Source organism: Toxorhynchites rutilus, chromosome 1, assembly GCF_029784135.1.
Source record: "Toxorhynchites rutilus septentrionalis strain SRP chromosome 1, ASM2978413v1, whole genome shotgun sequence".
NCBI lineage: Eukaryota > Metazoa > Arthropoda > Insecta > Diptera > Culicidae > Toxorhynchites > Toxorhynchites rutilus.
In genome coordinates this window covers 174,825,012-174,849,894 of record NC_073744.1, presented here as the reverse complement: position 1 = coordinate 174,849,894, position 24,883 = coordinate 174,825,012, and the positions used below count along the sequence as shown (strand labels likewise).

Below are 24,883 nucleotides of genomic sequence, written 5' to 3'. Positions count from 1 at the left end.
GACGTTTTGTTCCATTAGGGAAACGGTAAACTTCATGTCTTTTCGACCACTCTACAAATTATTTTGGAGTCTGGCTAGGAAGTGCTATCCCTCCAGCTGAACTAACCGGCTATAGTACCTTCAGATTATTTTAGATTTATGTTCAGGTTCAGGTCCCTGCAAAACTCTCTCATAGGCAAAAACCTCCACTCCATGGATAGCATAGAAAATACCGTGAACAGTTTTCGATGTAAAAGCAAACATATTCTGGGAGGATCAATTTTTTATGTTACGAGGAAGATGGAAAATGATTGATCGTTACGAACTTTTCGGACAACCCAATATGACCTATCCTGATTTCTTCCTGATTTTTATTTTCACTTATCCTGATTTTTGAAAATTATAGTTGGCAACCCCTGTTTGGCACTGTTCGAAATCGGTTATCTGATACATTTCCCTTCTGCTTTCTCATCCCCAGCGCTATCTGTGGTCGCGTGGAGAACTCGATTCAAGGTCTGCCGCCGCCGTACCGTTTGAACAAACCGAAGCTGGCACTGATGACATCGGCGGAGTCCCGCAACCAAACAAAGCCCCCCAATTTCAGCATCAATTGGGTGATTGGCTGCAGTGAGGTCGAGATCGTCAACTCGTTCACCGGCAAGCTGATCAACAACAACACAAACACCAACAAAATGTCCCGGCTGTCGAAACAATCCTTCTATCGGCGGTTCGCGGCCGCTATCGAACGACTTCCGCATGCGCGCTTCCGCGAGGTCAAACCGACGTACTTCGAGACGAAGATGTGCGTTCCGGAGTACCAGCAGGCGAAGAAGGAGCTCTTTGCGGCCTTCAGCAAAGAGGACCTGGGCGATTGGTTGAAGAAACCAATCGAGCAGGATCAGTTCACGTTGATTCCTCCCAAGCCCGAGGAACTGATGAGCGCGAGCTCCGGTAACACTGGCAGCAGTAATAGTAGCAGCAGCAGCAACAACGGAACCGGAAGCAACGCGAATGGAACTACATCGGGTACTAAATGATATCAGGGGAAGCACTCCGGTGGTAAGCATCATCCGAGTAGTTCCAACAATGGTTCATCGGCCAGTGCGAGGCTGTTCTGAGGGAGCTAATGCCATGTTAAGCCCAAAGTGAAAAGGAGGCACACTGAGTTGCGTTTAAAAAGTATACTTATCAAAGAATGCGATAAGCGATAAGATGATTAGAGTAGAATACTTCGCAGTCCATGCGTGTGTGGTGTTTATTTTGTTACTATAAATTTAGGATTTCTGGTAGAGGACGAACGATACGCATTTCTCCAACTTGGCGGAAATGTTTCACACGTATCGCGATTACTAGAGTTAGCGTTTTAACCTTTCTAATGACATCCACAAATCTGTGAATAAACTTTTAAATTAGAACAAGTATTATCGCCAGAAACTTCAAACTGCAATGGTTGTAAGTGTTTGGTAGTGTTTTCATCAGATGTTAAAATGGAAATCAATGAAAAACGGAAGCAAACATTCCAAACACCTACAAGCAATAATGCAAAATTTCGATCGTACGCGCAGAATGCTCAGAGAGCCGGAAACAGTTTTCATCCTGCAAATTAAATAATGAAAAAAAAGCTAAACAAAAAACATCGAGCAACTAGTTTATTATTACATATATGACACAGATCTTACGAAAGTCTGATTCAAATTTATCACACATTATTACCTTTAACGCTAGGAATGAAAATCTATACATATACGCATAACGGAAGCATTCACAAAAAAAAAGAAAAACTAAATTGAGTGATATTTTGAGTAAAGATAATATTTCAGTAATTATTCAAATTTAAGCCCCCCACACGCACCAGCGATCAGTGTGTGTGTGTGCGTGCGTGCAATGATACGATTGCAGTTGCGAAATCTTCACTCACGAAAACAAGTAAAAGCCGTGAGAGTGATACAGAATCGAGAATTCCAGCAAAATCGACTGAAACACATAGACAGCAAGAGAAGAAAAAAAAACAAAAAAAAAAGGATGAACTTGAGTGTTGTTGGTTGTGATGATTTTTTTTTGTTGTTGTTTAGATGTTAGATAGGAGGGGACGGCGCCAATGGGATGGTTTTCATTGCAGGAAAAAGTTTGTTCAACGTTTGCCCGAATGTAACATTTACCCAGATGACGAATGAGGAAAAAACAAGTCACATGCAACGGAAAAAAAAAGTCACAAGTGGGTTGTGTCCGTGACACGACCGCATAGTTGACGTAGGATTCCGTTAGGCTATCTGTTGATTTTGGATATTTTTTGAAGAATTACATCGTTAAACTCTTTGATAATGGTTTGGTGACTCTGAAAAGGTGCTCTCTTTTCCAATTTTTCTCGCCGTATAAACTTTCCTTGGGTGAAAATGAACACAACAAAACAGACAGCTTAAAACAAACGACCCGTTCTTGAGCGGAAACACACCTTGGTTTTTATTTATGAAAATTGAAATAAATCATTTCATATATCAAGTCATTTCTAACACAACTGCTGCCATATACAATTTTACAATTACACTTGTGCTAAATTTCATGAAGCAACCAACATTAAAGTTCCAAATCTAAATTTTATTTGCTAGAATTAATCATATCACTCACCGTACTTGCAATATAAAAATGCCCCGCCCGACTTGCATATATTTGCAATGCCGATTTCCCCCAGGCAGCTTGGTTTTGATGTCTCTGTTAGGGAGCCATCGCATGTGTCGTCAATTTCGATCAATCAGAAGATAGATAGGGGTTGAGATTTTTCAATTGTTCGATAGTTGGTTCTATGACATATACACCCCTATTCTGTACTTCGATCTGAATGAAATGGATTTCGATTTGAATGAAATGGAAATCCGTCGGAGTACAGGATAGGACTGATATTATTTTCTTGAATATAAAAAATTGTCATGGAGTGCCGAAATAGATTGACTCAAAAATTTCATCAATCCATCATAAAATGGTTATGCAATAAGTTTCTGAAATTAGACAATTTTCACGATGTGCTCGATTTTCGATTTTCAATTTGTATCCTAATACACAATAGGACCTGAAATACGTAATCCTACGTCAAAAAAAAAAAATATAAAAAGACGAAATTTAAAAAGAATTTTAATTTTATTAAAAAAATTAAGATTCAAAAATTGATGAATAATTAAAATACATTTGTTTGATTTTGGCATCACGATTCCCTGAGGCCGAATTTCAAAATCCTGAATTCTCGAATGGCACGATTCAATTTTGACCCTGTGTCATAATAATTGACTGCTACCAATAGTTCATTTGAAAGAATACTTAAATGAATAGACAAATTGAAAAATGGCAAAAAAAAGAAAAGTAGGAAATCGTGTAATTGTAAAATTGAAACAAATGGAAACTTGACAAATTGAAAATTAAATTGAATTAAACATTGAATCTACAAAAATGAAAGGAAATAACATAAATATTTGGACATCAAATTGAGTTCGAATTTGAATTGAATTAAAAATTGGAAAACAATTCAAAAACAAAAACCATAAAAAATAACAAGACTATATTAAATTTGAATTGAATAAATAAAAATTTCAAAACAAATTGAATTCGAATTTGGATTGAATTTAGAATTGAAAGTTGATTAAAGAATTAGGAAAAGGAAAATTTGACAAAAAAAACTTGAAAAAAAATGTTAAATTGAAATCGAATTTAAACTAAATAAAATTTAAAATCAATTGAAAACAAAAAAGAAAATTAAATTGATTTTGAATTGAAAAATTGAAAATTATGAAAACATGAAAAATTTAATTTTATTTAAACATTGAAAAGTTGAAAAATAAAACATGAATTCAAATTGAAAACAAAAGGAAAATTTGACATAAAAAACTTGAAAAACAAAATATTAAATTGATATCGAATTTAAACCAAATAAAATTTAAAATCAATTTAAAACAAAAAAGAAAATTAAATTGAATTTGAATTTGAAAAATTAAAAATTATAAAAACACAATTTTTATTTAAAAATTAAAATAGAAAAGAACAAACACTTCGAAAAAAATTATTGTAAAATTGAAAAATTTAAACTTGAAAATAAAATTAATTTTGAATTAAACTAAAACAACTGATAAAAATAAATTTAAAAAAATTAAAATGGAGAATCAAATTGAATTTTATTTAAACATCGAAAATTAGTTTAAAAATATACATTGTCTGGGCTTTGTGTCTCGGCTTTTGTTTTGATTTGGTTGTACAGTAATTTACATCTACATCGACATTAGGCTAATTGAACAGATCTGTGATGCAACACGTTTAATTAGACATTTTTACCTCTAGTTGGACATTTTTGTAAACATTGAGTTCGGGGCCCAAATTATGGCCCCACATTGAAAGTCGCCACCAGTCGCAAATGTCCAATTACTGGTCACAACCGACTTCAATGCGACACTGAGTGGTGCCTCAGCATATCGCTTTATAAGTAACTTACTGTACTTTTTATGCGAACATATCTCTTAGCTCCAAATTTCGGAGTGAAAATTATTCGCGACTAGTTGAAAGAATTATTCTATTTATTATTATTATTGCATAAGTGTCAGACTACGGGGTTTAAGCATATAAATAATTGAATTCAATGATTCTCATTGAATTTTTCAAAATTTAGAACTGATTCTAGGCATGCTGATTTGAAAGAGGGCATTGCATTCGTTTGGCATTTGACGTGACGCTGCTGGTGGAAGCATTGACTGCATGTGTGAATTGGTGGAGACGTTGACGGAACGTAGACGTTCTTCTCCGTAACGTGCTATGTGAATCGCACATTAATCGGTACCAAAGAATCGATCTTTGCTGATTCGATCTTCGGAAAATCGAATGCCTTTTTCTCCAATTTATTTACTTGTTCTATATAAGTGTTGTGTTTTCTTAACATTCCACATTTCTATTCATGCATCAAAGGCATTTCATTTTGATTCTCAGTCACAAAAAAACTTGAAAGCCCAGAGCAAAAAAAAATGTAATTTTGCAGGGCACTCATCTTGAGCCGTCATGGAATTATTTAATTAAATAAATTAATTGAAAATTATTCGAAATTCAACAACTGATATTCATACAGAACTACGCTGACAAAAATCTCGTTTAATCCAACCGTGTCATTAAACGTGTGTGTCATTTAGTCCAAATAAACAATTTTTGGCCATCGGCCTAGTAAATGTGATGGTGTAAATATAATTAGTGATCATTTGTTTTGCTTGTTTTTTTACGAATAAGATTGGACAGATCGAAAAGAAAAGATCGATTCTCGCGATTTTTTGGAATAGGAAAAATCGATCCGAAATCGGAGAGGAAAAGATTGATCTTCTAAATATCAATCCAAGATCGCCCAATCCTATTCACCATCACTATTTGACATCCTCGAAAGCTATCCAAATGTTAACATTGGGCCTGATCAAGAGCGTCACATCACGGTGAAAATGAAATGAAATGCATATAACCTTGCATACAAATCATTTCATTTTCACCGTGAAGTGACGTTCGTGATCAAGCCGATTATGTTTATGAAATTTGTCAGGTAGAGTGAGATTGAAATCAATGTACACTGAAAAAAAAGATCGAAAACTTCGAAAGATCGATCTTCACGATTTTTTCGGGTTCAATGAATCGATTCAAAAATCGAAAATCAAAATGGAAAAGATCGATCTTCTGAAAATCGAACCAAGATCGCCCACTCCTACTGTGAACCCCTCACCAATTCCGTTTCTATCTCTATCATTCCGTACTTCGCTCAGCTGGCAAAGATATATTAGTACTCAAAATAGTCTCTTGATGAGATCTAACAAATACGTATAATGTGAACCAGCGAAATGGTGCGGTGTCTTTGGTTTGGTGAATATATTCTACCCCATTTCGTGGTCAAAAATTCCGTATTGGCCGATGTTTTACTCATCAAGAGTTCGGTCGTAATCCATCCAAATTATTATTCTAGCATCGTTTCTCGCTAGGCTTCATTTAGATCGATAGCAAAAGAGAAGCAGCAGGAGCGCAGTGCTTTGGCTGGCAGCGAGAATATGCTCCATTCACAGCACAATCATGACCAAGTGGATCTCCAAGGTTGGCACCCGCTTATATACAGATTTTTGTGATTCCAATTTCAAAGCAGTTTTCAAAGAATTGAAATAAGTTTTTGGATCAATAAGTGAAAATCATAACTCGTAGAGATTTTATCTTTCCAATGAAGTGATTATCATACCATTTCGTTTAGCCGGCAAAGAGGTTTTAACGCTCAAAACCTTGTTTCTCCAATGAAATGCTCTCGTTTTCGAAACTTTGAAGTTACAATCCAGTAAAGAAATGAAAGACGTAGTTCTACGTCAAAAAAATATCATATCTTCAAGATAACTCGTCTTGCTCAACCCTCTGTGGGGAAAGGTGGCGGGATCAACGTCATCATCACCATCATCAACTGCTCGTGCCCCCGCGGAACTTGACAAAACTAACGATTGTTTTTTTTCTGTTTCTTTTTCACCATAGGTAATTTGCGCCTTCTGTCTGCGTCGAGTACAGCAAATGAAAACTCGAAGAAAAGGAAAATTTGTCAAAAAAAAAACATGAAAAACAAAATGTTAAATTGAAATCGAATTTAAACTAAATAAAATTCAAAATCAATCAAAAACAAAAGAGAGAATTAAATTGAATTTGAATTAAAAAATAGAAAATTATGAAAACATGAAAAATTGAATTTTTATTTTAAAATTAAAAATAAAAATAACAAAAAGTTCGAAAAATAAACTATTGGAAAATTGAGAAATTTAAACGTGAAAATAAAATTAATTTTGAATTTAAATAAAAAAAACTGATAAAAAATAAATTGAAATAAAACTTGAAAAATGAAAAATCAAATTGAATTTTAATTAAACATTGAAGATCAGTTGAAATACAAACATGAATTTGAGTCGAAAACATTGCAACAAATGAGAACTCGAAAAATTGAAAATATAAATAGAAAAAATTAAAATCTCAAAAATTCAAATCATCTAAAATTAAAAAAAAACAAATTTGAAAAACTGAGAATTAATTTTTGAAATTCGAAATTAAACAAAATTATAATTTGAAAACTAGAAAGGAAGAAACTAGAAGAAAAAAAAATGTTTATAGAATGAAAAAATACGCAAAATTAATAGAATTAAATAATTACAAAATTGAAAAATAGATAATCCTTTGAAGAATAAATCTTAAAAAATTTAACTAATAACAACTTGAATAATCGAAAGAAAAACAGAAAATAAAATCGTATTTGAATTATTATTTGTATTAGGTATTAAAGAATTACCTAAAAAAACAAAAAAAATAAAATTTGGAAAAAAAATTAGAAAATTAAAGTAAATGAAAAAAATATAAAATTTACGAGTTCTAAGTTGCATAAATTGAAAAAATGTTAAAAAAGTTAAAAAGTTGGAAAGTTGGAAAATCGGAAAATCGTAAAAATAGAACTTGATAATTGAATTTTTTTTTTAATTCAATTAAAAAATTGAATCAATTAATGAAACTGATAAAGCTGCAAAAATTTTAACAAATCAAAAAAGTTGATATTGAAAATTGAAAATTAAAAATTGGAATAAATTGGAATAAAAAAATCGAAAAATTGAAAGTTTGAAAAATTGAAAAATAAAAAAAATATAATAAATGAAACATTGCTAAATTGCTAAACTTGAATAAATCAGAATTACAAAATAACAAAATTACAAAATTGGGAAATTGAAAAATTAGAAACTTGCAAAAATAAAAAAAAAATAAAAATAGGAAATTTAAAAAATTTCTGATGATCGGAAATTTGCATAATTTGAAAATTGAGAAATTGGATGATTTGAAAACGGAAAAATTAGAAAATCGAGGACTTGAAAAATTGGAAAGTAAGTTTGAAAATTGAAAAATTAGAAAAATGAAAAATTGTTAATTTGGAAAATTTTAAAATTGAACAATTAGGAAACTGGGATTTTCAAAAAAAAAAAAATTGGGAATTTGAGAACGTAATTGAAAAATTGGAGAAATTGTATTGAAAAATTGGAGAAATTGTAAATATCAGAAAATTGTAAAATTGTAAAATTCGTAAATTAAGAAAAATTCGAAAATCAAAAAATGGGAAAAGTGGAAATTTCGAAAATGATGGAAAATTTATAAATTGTTCAACTGCAAATTAGATCATTAGAAAATCTAGAAATGAGGAAAATAGGAACATGGAAAAATTAGAAAAATGGAAATTTGCTAAATTGCAAAAAAGTTTCTAATATTCGAAAATTGAAAACATGAAAAATTGATTTGCAAAATTAGAAAATTAAAAAACTAAAAATTTCCTAAATTCTAAGATTAAAAAATGAAACAGGGAAAACTGGAAAATTTGATAATTGAAAAATTAAAATATTTTTAAATTTGAAAAATGAAAAAAATTAAAAATAGTAATAGGAGGAAAATTAAAAAATTCGAAACTTGAAAAATTGCAGAATTGGAAAATTAGAAAACTAAAAAATTTGAAAACTGATTAATTTGAAGGTTTAAAAATTAGAAAGTATGAAAATTGGCAAAACATTCGAAAATTGAAAAATTGAAAAATTGTTAAAGTAAAAAATTGAAAATTGAAAACTGCAACTAAGGAAATTGAAAAATGGGAAAATTAGAAAAAAAGGAAATTGAAAAATGGGAAAATTAGAAAAAAAGGAAGTTGCAAAATTGCAGAATTATAAAACTGCAAAACAATAAAATTATAAAAAAATTACAAAGTTAAAGAACTAGAAAAACGGAAATTTTGAAATTGTTGTAAAAATTGTAAAAGTGTAAATTTTAAAAATAGAAAAAAAATTAAATTTCAAACATTGAAAAATAGGAAATTTAAAAAAAATAAATTTTGAAAGATCGAAAATTTGCTTGATTTAATAATTGAAAATTGGATAATTTGAAAATCGAGAAAGATTGAAAATAGAGAATTTATAATAACAAAATTTGAAAATTGAAAAATTAGAAAAGTGGAAATTTGGAAATTTGAAAAAAAACAAAAAGTTGGAAAAATTATAAATTGAAAACTGAAAACTGCAAATAAGAAAATTAGAAAATCTAGAAATGTGGAAAATTGGGAAATGGGATGATTAGAAAAATGAAAAATTGCCAAATTGCAGAATCACAAAATTGGAAAATTGAAAAATAAGAAAACTGGTAGTTTCGAATATTTTAAAATTGAAAAACTAAATATTGGAAAATTAAAAAATTGAAAAATTAGAAAACAGAAAATTTCCGAATTTCCAAGATTTGAAATTGGAATATCGGAAAATTGAAAAATCGAAAAAATTATAACTTACAAAAATGAGAACTTGGAAACTGGAAAATTAAAAAAAATCTTAATAAAGTACTTCATCAAAAGTTCGTAAATTGAAAAATAAAAGAAAATGGAAAATTCGAAAATTAGAGAATAGAGAAAATTGGAAAGTTGTATAATTAGAAAATTTGAAAAATGTAGAATTGCAAAATTGCAGAATTTCAAAACTGCAGGATTGGAAAATTTGAAATTTACAAAATTGAAAAATTATTAAATTGAAAATTAGAAATTTCGAAAATTTTAAAATTGTAAAATTGGAAATTTGAGAAATTGGAGAATTGAAAAATTGAATAATTAAAAAAAAGGAAAATTTTGAAATTGAAGAAAATTGAACTTTGGAAATTTGAAAATTAAAAAATTGGAAAATTGGAAACCTGTAAAGGTAGAAAATTCAAAAATTTGGAAATAAAAAAATAGGAGAAGTAAAAAATTTTATAATTCGAAAATTCAAAAAAACTGGTAAACATTGGAACATTAGAATATTGGAAAATCGGACAATTGAAAAATTGGGGAATTGGTGAATTGAAAAATTGAAAAGTTAGACAACTGGAAAATTCGAAAATGAGAAACTTGGAAAATGAAACATTTGAAAATTATAAAAAAATTATGATACATTAGAAGATTGGAGAATTCGACAGTACAATTCGAAAATTGAAAAGTTCGAAAATTGAAAAATTGGACTAATGAAGAATTGGAAAATTGAAGATTCGGAAAAATGACAAAATGCCAGAATGAGAAAACTGGAAATTTCGAAACTTTGGAGAATTGTGGAAAGGGAATTTTATTTGAAAAATAATGAAATGGGAAGGGTTGAAAAATTTTAAAAATTAAAGAATTTGAAAAAAAACAAATCAATTTCATAAAATAGATCATAGATTCAATTAATTGAAGGAAGGAATGAAAAGATTTCAAAAACTCAAAGTCTAAAAACTCGAAAAAAATTTAAAAATTAAAAACTCAAAAGAAAATTAAAAAAGGAAAATTTGACAAATCTAAAAAAAGAAAAAAAAGAAGAAACTACAACACATGAAGAAATTTCCAAATATTTTTTTAAATTTAAAATTTAATGGATTCGAAGAAAGTGAAAGAAATTAGAGAAATAAATAATAAAAAAACTGTAAAATGAAAAAGTTTAAAAAATTAAATATTTAAAAAAGATGGAGAAATCAAAATTAAAAAACTAAAAGAAACGTTTAACATAAAATTTCATTTTTCTTCAATTTAAAAATTAAAGAAATTGAACAGTTTGAAGAAACATAAGAACTGAATAATGATGGCAAAAATTGAAAACTGGCGGAAGTGAAAATTCATTTAATTGAAAAATCTTAGAAATTGAAGGAATAAATGAAGAAATTCAAAATGAATAATAGGAAGAAAGAATGAAAAAAGTAAAAAATTTAAATTAATAAAAAAAAATAGAAAATGTAAAAAGTTAGAAAATAAGAACTTGAAAAAATGGGAAATTGGAATTTAAAAATTGGGAAATGAAATAATTGAAGAAATTAACAAAATTTAAGGAACTAAAGGGAATTAATAAATTAAAAACTTGAAACATATATTTTAAAATACATAAATTAAAGAATGAAAAAGAAATTGGAAATGGAAGAATTTAAAAAAAATGGAAATTGGAGAAATCGGATAAATTTAAGTAATTAGAAAAATTGGAAAAAATAAAGAATTGGAGAAATTAATAAAAACTGAAAAAAAATTGGGAATGGGAATTCAAATTCAAAAAACTCAGGATTAAAAAAGGATAAAAAATTTATGAAGTCAGAATAATTTTTTTTTGTTTAAGAACTAAAGAAATTGAAGAAGTTGTAGAAATTGAAAAGTTGAAAAAAATGTAAACATTGATACAACGATAAAGTTAAAGAAATCTAAAATATCTTAAAAAATAAACTGAAAAATTAAATAAACTGAGGAAATAATAGAAATTAGAAATTGGCGAAATTGAAAAAAATAAATAAAAAATTATTTAAAAATTGTGAAAATTAAAAAAAAAATGCATTTTCATAAATTGAAACTGAAGAAATAAAAATTAAAAAATGAGAAATAGGAAAATTGAATAAATTAAGAGTTTAAAAAACCGAAAGTTAGAAAATAAAACAAAATATGAAAACATTGAACAACACCAAAATTGAGCGGAATGAAACCTTTTTTTAAATTTATTTCTATTCAGTTCCATAAAATATAAAATTAAATTTTTTTTATTGCTGGATATAAGTCAACATACAAGACAATTCGGATAAATGTTACATTCGGGTAAATATTAACGAATCTGACAAAATCGTATGACTGCAAGGCAAAATCAAAATTCAACTTCTCCTGCAGATGAAGTCGTTCCGGCGAAATCGGAATGGTGACCATTCACGTGATATAGAAGCTGTATGCAGGCACGAAACATTCATTTTTTAGAATTTCTCAACAACGAATGAGGACGCGTGGGTGTGAGATAGAGGAGCTTGAGAGAGAGAGAGAGAGAGAGTGTGTGCGCGAGGCAGTACAAACATCAAAAACAAAAACGACAGCCGTCTGTTGAAGTTTTAGAATGGTAGACAAATAGCAAATAGTAGTACAATATTTTTATTCCCAACTAGTTTTTTCACTGTTCGTCCCTCCCCAGAAGTGAGACACAGCCCTTTAGAAGGGCGTCGATGTTGTGCTAGTTTTTATTAGGTGAGAGTGTGCCATAACCGATATCAGCACCGATAGTTTTCCGTTTAGATAAGAGCGCGATTTGCACCTTTGCTCACCGAGATTGGCTTTCGAATACACTTTGATTTTATAGCAAAGACGGAAGCCATTAAATTTTAAAACAAGCAATAAATGGTCGATTATGAATCAGTTATGTAAATTAATTGGAACAGTTTTTTTTTCGTGGTGTCGAGGGTGAAAGAATGAGCTCGAGAGTACAACGCCAAATGCGTGGCTGAATTCAAAAAAAATAAAAGTAAAACAACTTGCACGTCACTATAAAGACAGAAGACAACAAAGCGCGCGTTGGAGCAAAAGAATATCGTAGCAGGAAGTAAATCTAGTGAGCTGTGCAAACTGTGTTATTTACATTACAGAGAACCGTTTGCAGGTTTTTTGTTTCGATTTCTGTGTGTACGAAAGGATGTGTGCGCGTGGGCGTGAATAGGTGTGAGGCGTTTGTGTATGTGTAAATGTCGATAATAAATTGAAATATTTACTGTGATATTAATCTTTACTTCAAATATTGACATTCGTATCAAAGAAAACAAAGAAAAGTTAATAATAAACGGAGGTAATTAAAACTCATCTAAACTCATATAATACATATGAAAGATAACGAAGCTATGAAGGGCGTTAATTAGTGACAGTAAAGTCTAGATACATTAACCGTAACAGTTAAGCATTGGACTCTTTTTGAAATTAAGCAAAAACCGTGGTAGATAAAGGGTAACTAATCTTAACAATAATTATTCCTCACAAAACGCTACTGCGAGTCCACTTGGAAGTTGCCCGTCCCCAAACGTTAAGCGACGGAGCGTAGAAAGAGTCGATTGGTTTCGTGAAATGCGAACACAACACCCGGTTGGCTTTCTCCCCTTCCAAGACCCGGATGAACAGTTGCGGTTATTCACACTCCCATTCGAAAGCATTGATATAAACTATCTAGAAATACTCCGTTGAATGAACGATTACAAACCATAAAGTTGTATCTTTTTGCAAATAATGCATCATTACACAATAATTTAACCAAATCGATAAATGATATGGGGTGAAATGTAAACATTTGAAGGGAAACCCGAATCACTTCTAATTTTCCTTTTCTTATTTCTGACACTCATACCTAGAATCAAAAACACTGTTCAAACGCTCTCGTTTTAATTGGATTCCACCTCAAAGATGGAAGACCAGTTGGGCGCAGAGCAAGAGGCTCAGTTCAGCAATTCTATTCATCTGGTCTTTTTTGTTTACGGTCAAAGAAATTAAGAAAAGAAAAATTTTGAGTGGCTTAATCATAAAAAAATCTAAAAGATAGAGCCCTATTACGGATGTCGAGTCTAACGGGTCACTTCGTTCGTTTTTTTAATTTGTTATCACAAAAGCCGAATTCGAAAAGATAATGTTCTGTCATCTTGGGCGAATCGCTCAACTCGAAATACAGAATAGGAGCCGCAATCTGAACTAGATGCATCCCATCTGGAACATCTAGTCTAATTGTAACAGATTCATTTAGATGAAGTGAAGACTATTGGAAACGATAATAAAATAAGCAAGTAATAAATCTCGTCGGCGACTAAAAGTGGATTTACAAATGTGGTTGCGATTAGAATGGACTTATGTTGTGCTCAAGATCGGAGAATTTGTTTTTGTGAGATGATAAAAATGCGAACACAAAACTACTGAATACAGCGGCCAGTTTCCCTGGGAAAAGGAGCTAAAATAATATTTAGCTGACATATGTGACTTGATTAAAAACTGACAAAATAAAAAATTTCACAACAGAAAATTTCTTCAACAGATACGTCAGAAAACGGCATTTTAACGAACAGTCTGGACAAAACAAATTACGCTTCTCGAATTGTTTCAAGCATTTCAGATGTTCTCAAAATTTGTCAGAGAAACTTGTCAAATGGTTTCGAACAACGGAATAGCACATAGTTGTATATCTGTCCGATTCATGGTCACTGGCATTTCCTCGATAATGGGATGTGAATGAGAGATACCACACGGTGCGGTTTCAGAGCAGCTCCGGTTTTATAAACGTACGAGGGCAGTCCGATAAGTACTTAGCCTACAAAAAAAAAACAAAAATTTTGGAAAAGTGGCGATTTATTTCTCAACATAGTCTCCTTTTAGCTCGATACACTTGACCCAGCGATGCTCCAACTTCTTTAATCTATCAGAAAAATACGTTTTCTCGAGGTCTGCAAAGTAGGCCTCCGTGGCGGTGATGTTCTCCTCATTCGACTCAAATTTCTGTCCGACGAGTGACTTTTTCAAGTTTGGAAACAAAAACAAAAGTCGCACGGGACCGAATTTGGAGAATACGGTGGATGGGGCAGCAGTTCGTAGTGCGATTCGACCAAGTTGGCCGTGGCGACGAGTTGGCCGTTTTTCCATTTTTCTAAAATCCGCGGACCCGCCCGCTTCCACACACGGTCAACACAAACCTACGAGTCCGATTCGGCTGAAATTTTGTCAGTAGCCGTTTACGAGAACGATAGGCACGTTATCCGTCTGTTCTTTGATGAGTTCAATGTGTTGCTGTTTCCGGGAGGAGAAAGGTGACGCTACGGGTGGCGAATTCAGGAAGGTTGTGTGGATCAAGTAACACTTTGCAGAGATACTCAGCTATCTTTGGATGTACTAGGCCATGAGGGCCATAATTTGGGTCCCAAACTCGTTAGTGTAATCTCTATCAGATTAGAAGACACGAAGCCGGTTTTTTAATTTTAATATTTGAATGAAAATTTTTACATCATGTTATTTAATTAATTGAAGCACGTATTTCTGACTTCCATTCAACCATAAAGCCTGTCCACGTTAAATTTCGGACACCAAGATGATGCCAGTAAAACGAAAATTCACGTAATACAACAAAACCGATTGTTTTCAGTAAAATAGACTATAATAATAGTAAAATAGATATCTAGAACAAGGAAAGCTTACTTCCATGTTAATTTCGTTATCTGTAAAATTCACGAACTTTCTTGTGAACATCTGCCATTAGGTTCCAGTATCCTCAGATATGCTGGCGGCGGCGCTTTTCCATCTCATCTTGAAATCATTAATGCCATTCGCTTTCTTCTTAGTTTCGAATAGTTTTCGCTTCATCAGAGCCCATTACTTTTCCACTGGGCGAAGTTCTGGACAGTTCGGTGGATTTGCTGTTTTTGGCACATATTTGACCTCATGTGCCTTATACCATTCTAGGATGGATTTTGCATAGTAACAAGAGGCCAAATCTGGCCAAAACGACGCTGGAGAGTCGTGGCTTCTTATGAATGGTAGCAACCGCTTTTGGAGATATTCCTTCTCGTAGACATCTTCGTTGATAGTGCCGGTAGAGACGAAAGATTTAGATTTTCGGCCACGACTGCATATGGCCTGCCAAACCAAGTACTTTTTGGGGAATTTAGACTGCTTCTTGGTCCGGGAACACTCGGCTACGGCATTCCTTCGCATTGCAGTATAAAAAGCGAGATCCGGAAGCTGTTTGAAGTCTTCGAGAACATTAGTTTCATCTTCCATTATGGTGCATGAACATTTCTGCAAAAACTGGGTGTAGAGCACCTTAGCACGGCTTTTTGCAGTGAAATTTTGCTTATCATCACGATTGGGCACATTTTTCACGTTGTACGCCTCCAGTCCATGCCTCTGTTTCACTTTTTGTACATATGATTTTGATTTTCCAACCATTCGAGCCACATTTCTAACTGAAAGGTTGGGATGTTTCTCAATAATGGCAACCACCTTTCGGTCTATCTGTCGGGAACATACTTTTCGATTTGTTCCGCTTCCAACCTTCCGATCTACAGTTAAGCGCTGGTCAAACGATTTGCACACACTCAACACGGTACTCTTCGGCAGTTTTAGCAATTTTGACGAGATCGCATACCGACAGTTTTGGATTTTGCTGCCGTTCGCGCAAAATGCGTATGCGTACTTCCACTTGATTCGACGGCATTTTACCAAACTAAAGAAGAATGTAAACATGTTGGACATCGAAATAAAGAGGAGGGTTTCAGTGAAATATTTCATAAACTACACTGAAAGGAAAGTGTCCGCAATTTACTTGGACAGGCTTTGTTAATTGCGTGAAGGACCTAGTCATGACTCCAATTAAACCTACTTTTTATAAGTTTTCCGATAATCGCACTAAAATTATAGTTCTTTAATTTATCTTTAGACACAATGCTCGTATAACATTTTTTTCACCAGTTGCAGAAAAAAGTGATTTTCATATACAGGGTATACTAATTTGATTCGTTAAAATCGATCATCATTTCAAGTGTGTTCATTTCACCTGAAAATCCATTATTGTCATTGTCGCTTTCCGAATTCGGAGTACGAAGCTCAATGTCATCAACGCGAATTATCATCACACTTGAGAAATGATGTGCAATTGATTTGATGGATGAAATCTTCAAATATTAACCGATACAAAAAGTTTCATGAACAAAAATAAGAGTATTTGTTCAGCTAACCAAGTATATGAAATAGATTTGAAATAGAGGGAAAAAAAACATTATTTTGAGCGTCTTCAGCAGCACCGCAGAAAATTACATTTTTCATCGAAACAGCCGTGCCTCAATGCCTCCATCATAACAAAAATGTGGAATGAAAAAGCTAACCGGACCCATTTGAAAGTACACCAGTTACTAAACAGCGCTGACCAATTTACGGTGAAGCTCAGGGGTCTCTTTCCAAGAGCCATCATCCTTTTTGATTGATTGTCTTGAATACCGCCTGGACAGAAATTACAAAAAAATACTGCCTACTCACCGTGTAAATAAACGGTGTGATATCAAGACACATTTTCTAGTGGTTCCCAGATATGACAGTAATCGAGATTACTTACGGTAATCTTATAAAATATCTATTAATGTGTGTACTTCATTATGTCCAGCATTCTAGTTTCGACGATTTATTCTAATAGAGGAAGAGTGCAGACACAATCAAATCGGACAACATCAGCAACGCATTGAGCAACATTGAATATATTTCAAACCCGGTTTGAGGTGAAGACATTGGTCCATTCTAAGTGCGACACAGAAGTAATTATCTCAAGAGAGCCCGACATACATGTTATCATCAGAAACCTTAACAGTTCTGTCGAACAGATCTGAAATAAGAGTGAGCCAAGCGGCAGTAGAAGATAATGGAATGTGTGAAGCTACACATACAAAAATTATAACGAAAACGGTTTTGAAATATTTCCTTAGCACTAAAATTGATCTAATAAATAAAACAACAAAAAAAAAACAAAATAAATAAATTTTCTAGAAAACAAATTAGGATAGAAAAAGAAACTATACTCTACCATAAGACTTCCAGGTAAAATGCTATCGTGGTGTGCGACTTAACTGAGCAAACATTGAAAACGACTCGAAGTGCGATAGATTAGCAACGGATACGAAGAGGTGTAAAACCTACATTATGTATATCAAATATATCTTCTGAGGAATAAATGAAACATGAAGACAAGAGTTTAATTTTCCATTATAGCAAACTTTAGCGGTTTCGATTTCACCAGCGTAGCGTTTTGCTCTTTCCATTTCTGAATATTTATCTTGAATATGAAAACAAATATATTATTAGCGATCGAAAAAAATACACCTTTAGCGGATGAGTTTTTGTAGAAAGTTTGCTATCAGATCAATTTTCATCGATCACACTTTTTTGATAACCTAGAAGTTGATTTTAGAGCATTGCAAATATTTGAGGAAGGAAAAGTAACCTTGTTTCGCCGTATAGACAGTAACCAAAAATCTTTCACACAAGCAAAAATGTCAATTCATAGAAAGAGAGAGGAGCCCTGTGTTTTAAAAACATTGCATACAATGAGAAATAAGGATCGTTTTCATATTAGAAAAGCATTGCATCGAAGCAGATCTAATAGGCAAACAACAATGAGCCAATATCCCAGCATTGGATCAGCATTTTCCTTTTACCGATTCAATACAACACACATACACAAATTAACCGTTACAAACCCGTTCAACATAAACTAGAATAGCCTTTTTGCAATTGGATACATAGCTGAGCAAGGTAATCGATCTCATGAGAGAGAGAGAGAGGGAAGGAGGGTAAGAAACAGATTCCTAGCCACAATTCTAAATATTACATTTTACCCCTTCTTCACATCTGAACAACCATCAGAGAAAAAACACACTGGGAGTGAAGATTGGATTCATCACACAAGTGTAACTGAAACGCGAAATTGTTTAAAATCAAACCATAATCAAATAATCACATAACCACAGCAACGGATGAGCAATGTTAGGAAGAAGGAAAGGAAGGAAGGATAAAAACCCAGCAAAAACGGAACGACACAACACAAAATAAAAGATAATAATTGCGAGTGAAATATTTTCAATAGGATTGCAATTAAACGATGCATAATAAACAGAAAAACAAATAAAAAAAAACTCTTGTTGGAACCCTATACTGCATTCAGTAGTAACGAGAAACTGTGAGTCTAATAAAACATGAAACAAACGAATAAGAATTCATCTAAACACTCTCCTCGAATAGCGTTAGGGTTCTATTCAAACAAAGCGGGAGATGGCGAAGCCATTTTTTGTGACAGCAAAGAAAGTCCCTGTTATGATCCTTGTTTCACGTCTCTGCTCTCCAATCAGAATCCAAGCTGATGCTGTCTCATATCAGACTATTAACCCCTGCGTTCCATTGACCCTCGCCTGCAGTAGCCTTTCGTTGTGACCTTTCTCATTGTTCCCTTGCAAGCTTCGTTTCGGCAATCTTACCCAAAAAAGGGTCACAGGGCAGCGTTAATTGAGTGCAGCTGGTCGACGAAAAAATATCCAATTTCCAAAGTCTTTAATTTTCTTTTCGAAAACTTTGGTTCGCACGCACGGCTTTTTTTGCGGTTTGACCCTTTTCCTGATATAAATTTCAACTTAATTTTGGACGACAGCATCTTTCTCCTAATTGATGGCTTCATCTTTGCTAACGGTCGATTTTCCCTTCAGCTTTCGGCTTTTCACTTACCTATCCTTTCAAATGATGGCTATTCTTGAATTTGTAGGGTCCAACACTTTGCACCCATCCTCGATTATATTTCGGAAAACTTTTACGCTGACAATAATTTTAATTTTTAAATTAACCTTCCTCACGTGAATCTGAAGTTATTTCACACAGGATCGTATGTCTTTAGCTGTGTGAATCAATTCAAATTTTTAATCAAATGAACGAAAAGAAAGTCATCGATTGCTGCGATCAAATCTAGATCAACATGTCAAAAGGGCCTATCTTCTTCGATCGATTCTCTTCATCAACTCTCTCTTCCGATAACCACGGCCTTTCAGACAGATTTTGCTCCTGTTATGCCATGTACTTTGATAAACGAGGTCCCCTTTCACTCTCCTTGTCATCGAATGTGGGCGCTACACGATTCGTCCAACGTTTCACTCGAATGTTGGACTCAAACATTTGACTCGATGAATCGTCAAATGTTGTGACGAATGTGCTGCTACACGGTGAAGTGTATGTTCGATTCAAAGCAATCGGCCCAAGCAATCGGCGAGTATTTGGATCGAATGTTTATTGTTTTTATTTACCATCGAAAACGTTAGGAGACTGAATGACGATGCGAGTATTCAAATTGCTGCCGTAGCAATTGTACTGATATCGGGCTGTAAATTAAAAATGCTTCAAATCAACATTATTAGAATGCAATATTTCGCCGAATATTTTGAACTTTGAGAAGCAATTTCACAGTTCCTTCACCTGAAACTTGTAAACAAACCAACCTGTCAAAGATAGATTCGGACGAATCGTGTAGCGGTGTATCGAATGTCATCGAGTGTCGAATCAACGAATGACAAAAATCCTTTGACTCGTGTCACTCGCGTTGGAAGGTAATCCACAACGAACGGATTACCTTCCAACGCGAATATTCGACACTCGACATTGGAGGTTCGTAGCTCGTCAGTCGACTACACGATGCGTCGAGTCATCGAGCGTCCAGCATTCGAGGGTGTTCGCAGCATCGTGTAGCGCTGGCTGAACACATCAGGAACTACTGTTACTGCTGAGTTATTAATGAAAGAGAATGTAGATGAAGAGAATCGATCAAAGAAGATAGGCCCTTTTGATATGTTGATCTAGAAATGTGCTGCGCTGCAAACTCCAATTCTCGAGTAACTTTTGAAAAAGGATCTATCTACATCAATCGATTCTCTTCATCACCTCTTTCATTTCGTTATAAAGTCACAGGAAGGTTGTGTCCGAGACACGACCGCATGGTTGACGTAGGATCACTTTTGTGCACAACAAAATAGACAGCTTAAATTGGACGATCCGTTCTCGAGCGGGAACACTGATTTATGAAATGAATCGTTTCATACTTCATGTCATTTTTAATAGAGCCGCTTCCATATACAATTTTACACTTGCACTTGTGCTAAACGTTTTGCAATGCATGATCGGTCATTGATATGAATTTTAATGAACAAATGAAAAACAACATTAAAGTTCCAAATTTAATTTTTGTTTTGCTAGAATTAATCCTATCTATCTCTTTACTTGCAATAAAAATAGGTTCCCGACTTGCACATACAGTAGAGTCCGTATATTATGACTCCATTTATATTGATCAACCACCTATTATGACGTATTTACATAACGAAGTTTGGTTTCATTTAAAATACTTTTTTTCTCAAAACGCTTTGTACGACGTCTGCTTATTATGACGCGTTTGTCTATTCCCCTCGATGTCATTAGGAACGGATTCCACTGTATTTGCAAAGTCAATTTCCACAGGCTTCTTGGTTTTGAAGTCTGCGTTATACTTATGACAGACATACAGCTGTACACTGAGAGGAATAGTTAGTAAATACGACGAATTTTTTGGTACATGTTACCAATTCTCTAGTCATTTTCTACCCTACTAATCATTGGTACATATTACGAAAGAAAAATGGTAGGCACAAACGTCAAACAAACTACGATTTGTTGGTCCAACATTGGTGCAATATCAGTGAAAATTTTGTTTCTCATTTGTGAGAGATAATCATCAGGGATAATAAAAATGTTTTTTAAAAATTATTTTTAATTTGAAAAATTCTATTTGATTACATTTAACTCCACATACTTAGAATACATTATAATAATAATATATAACTTATTCTATGAGCAGCGTACACGAGGAAAGTTCCCGTTCATCTTCCTGTTGCATCGCTCTAGTTAGCATTATATAGGGAGTGTCGGTAGCACCAGCACGTTTCATCCGCATTTTGTTCTCTCGTGTCTCTATGAAGAAAATAAATACATATGTTAATAATATTAAATATGTATATATGTAATGAAACGTAACATCAAAAAAATGCTTACCTCCAAATCGCTTCATCTCCAAAATAGAAATGGCGATTTGCAAAGTGCGCACATCACAGATGTTAGGTATGACAAAAAAACAAAGTTACTAATGGTATGAAGTAAAATCTACGAATCTCTGGTAGGAACGTTCATTGCGTCTGACATCGCTTTTACGCAATTTTGGTAATATTTACAAAACATTTGTATATTTTACCAATGTTTTGGCTACTAAAGATTTGGTAGCTGCTTTTTCTAAACTATTTCTCCAGTGTACTTGCGCTGTACTTCGAAAAATGTATGTCTGTCACCATGTACAGCGCTAGAACCATGCAAGCAACTCGGTACAATCGCTGTATCTGTACCGACCTGTTTCACCGTTGTACATGACTACAGTCGTACTGTGCGCAACGCCACAAACGGTTAGTGGTGGGTAGCATGAACAAACTGAATCAAAACACTTGGTAAATATTCTTTTCATTAACTTTCTCTTAAGTTAATAACTCAGATTGGAAACTTGTGTGTTGTGTTTGATAGTTCAGACGCTAAATAAAAAACTTTTTCATTGAAACATTAGGTGAAAATTGGTCGAATTTCTGATTGTCAATTTGACATGCGGTGCAATGTACAACCAAAGTATGTCTGTCATGCTACGATGGTACCAGTACAACGCAAGTACAGCTGTATGTCTGTCCCTGGTATTAGAGTCCCTGCACACTGCAGAATTTTAAATAGCCGACAGTTTGATCGGGATGGCCTGCTAGTGCAAAAAATGACCCAACTGAATCGTTGTAATGTGTGCATATGTTCTCGTTATTATTGATTGTATTCGTTTTTTATTGTTTTTATAGTTTCTGGACCCAGGGCGCTATATTTTTTAAAATATTTTTTCTGAAAAGCTGAGGATTTTTCACATAACATATCTCGAAACCAGGGAGGCTTTTTTTCGTTTTTGAGTTATGATTTTTTGAAGTTACCCGATTCAAAAATTTATTACTTTTGAACTACTCGACCGATTCACACTTGCCAATTAATTGGATTACAGTCACATAGATCCAGTCTGATCGCATAGAAATATTGAACGAAAACTGAAAATATATTAACTTTGAAAAATCATAACTCAAAAACGAAAAAAACGTCTCCCTGGTTTCGAGATATGTTATGTGAAAAATCCTCAGCTTTCCAGAAAAAATATAAAAAATATAGCGCCTTTGGTCCCGAGACTATGAAAACTATAAAAAACAAATGCAATCAATAATAACGAAAACATAATTCAAAATTTTTGTAACTGTAGTATTTTCAAAAAAAAAAAAACCAGCTAATTGGCTTTAATTTAATGTGTCGAACATCTGAATTGGTCCAGTGGTTTGAAAGTTATGAATTTTTGAAAAAAGACATTTTTGGCAAAAATGCAAATAAATGGATTTTTCGGACCACCCTAAAATGGAAATGGTCCCCCTAACAAAAAATAAAAAATAAAAAAATTTAAAAAATACGGGTCTAATAATTTACGATAAAGAACAAAACGACCACTTTTGACGAAAATCTGAGAACCACTATATCGGTTTGGCATGGAATGGCTGATCAATACCTTCAAACATTCACGTTTTCTTACTAAGTGCACGTTTATGGGTCCAATCGCAGAACTGTTCGATTATATACAGTTTGGAAAAACATATTTTTTTTATATTTCAAATATGACTTATTTCAAGGAAAAATTTAACTTTTCAGCGTTAAGGTGTAATTTAAGTGGTAATTACATGTATAATGGGATAAAAATCGTGATTTTTGAAGATTTTGCTAGAATTTTCACCAAGAATTGTTTATATCGATATTGCAGCCAAATTGAGAAAGATAGAAGTTGGGTGTCAAAGAACAAATTGTAGGGCGGCTAGAGAGCTTTAATTTTATTGATAGAAACAATCTAGTTTAATATACATTTTTAGGAGGAAATTAATAATAAGACATTTAAAATTATAAACTTTTAAGTTTTTCACTTCCAGAATGTTATTAAAATTCACTAATTTAGATGTTCCACTACTATATCCTATACTAAATTTCCTCATCTTTCAAATGAAAGTAACAGAATCGTCTTCCGTAGCGTACTTTGTAATGTAGAGCCAGTTTGAGGCAACAAAGTCTGAAACAAAAAAAGTTCAATGACTCTCTCATTGTTGAAATTCGAACATATGCGTAAAAGGATTTTTCTCATCAAATTTGATCGTCTATCGCTTCCTTAGAGAATTTGGATAAATTTGTTTTTTTTTCATGTGAGATAGGTGTTTTCTGATTTTAAGGGGATGAATCAAAAATCAAATTCCTCTTTTCTATTCAAAAAAGGAAACATACATGCAAAAAAAACGAATAAAAAAATTTTTTTGACTCGATTATATACAGGATTCGATTACATACAGTGAAAAGAAATCCGAAACTGTAGGGGAGAGAGAGGCAAGGGAGGCATGATGACGAATCGATAATTTGACCCGAAGATGCATCATAACAAGGCCAAACTTTGTACTCGGTAACTCTGCCGAAAACATTATCGCAAAAAAAGTGGAAAATAAAAATGAAAAAAATCGTGATTTTGTTATTTTTTTCCGTTTTTTCAAATTTCATTATCCACTTTATGAGAAAAGTTAAAATTTCAAAATAATTTTATGTATGATAAAGGTACTCTGTTGTACATAATCTGTTTGTTTCCGGCGAGTTTCAATCATGAATTTTTTTCAGCTAAATTTTGTTTATTGAAAAAGTCGCTTGGGGGCAAGTTGACGAACTGCATCATTATTGGCCTGAATCTACGCGGCGTGTGAGGTGAGGTGACAATTGTCACATCACCATCACGCAACTCTTCTCACTCTATTCCTACAGTCGTATCGGATGCCGTGAGAGGTTCATTTTGTGTATGTGAGAAGATGAACAGCAAGCGACAAGGTGTTCATTCTGCTGGTTGCCAAATCAGATCAGAGATGCCACATTCGCACATATGTCTACGAATTTGCAAACATTTAACTTTTGTCACAATCTTTCATTCCAGCTGCAGGCTGTTTAAAATAGTGACAAAACATTATTGGTTCCAAATGATAAACGAAACTGGTCAGTTTTGCAGACATTAGCGCATATTTACATATATTTCAGATTTTTATCGCATAAATTTGAGAAAAAAAACATTTGGCATCCCAGAATTTTATTTATTTCGCTCAGAGTGATTAGATATTTGTTTTGCTACAACCAGTGCATTTTCGTTGTGTGTCGGGACATTCTGCAGAATTTGCAGCCATTTGATTGCAATTTAGTTTGCTCAACAAGCAGAGAGAAATAGATTATTGTATCCTTTCGTTTGTTTTGGTCGTAGTTGCCGCTGCTCTCTGCGCTCTGTTTTCATTTGTTGCTCTGGCTCTGGCTCCCGCGTTTATCACAGTTTCTGGAATGGATATGTAGTTCGGTGATGATGATTCCCAACTAAATAGATGAAACACAAGATCCATGTAATAGATATAATGTAGAATAAATAAATTGATTTCATGTAAT

General features: G+C 33.1%; 1 protein-coding gene across 12 annotated transcripts in view; it reads left to right on the top strand.

Annotated features, from left to right (window-relative positions):
• LOC129762255 (double-stranded RNA-specific editase Adar) overlaps window positions 1–18,544 on the top strand; it is a 125,758-nt gene extending 107,214 nt beyond the window's left edge. For all 12 annotated transcript variants that reach the window (XM_055760343.1, XM_055760341.1, XM_055760337.1 and 9 more), the window contains one exon: window positions 458–18,544. In XM_055760343.1, the coding sequence (XP_055616318.1) occupies window positions 458–1,016 (559 nt within the window). In that variant the 3' untranslated portion in view covers window positions 1,017–18,544. The remainder of the gene's footprint in view (window positions 1–457) is intronic.
• The last annotated feature ends 6,339 nt before the right edge of the window (window positions 18,545–24,883 follow it).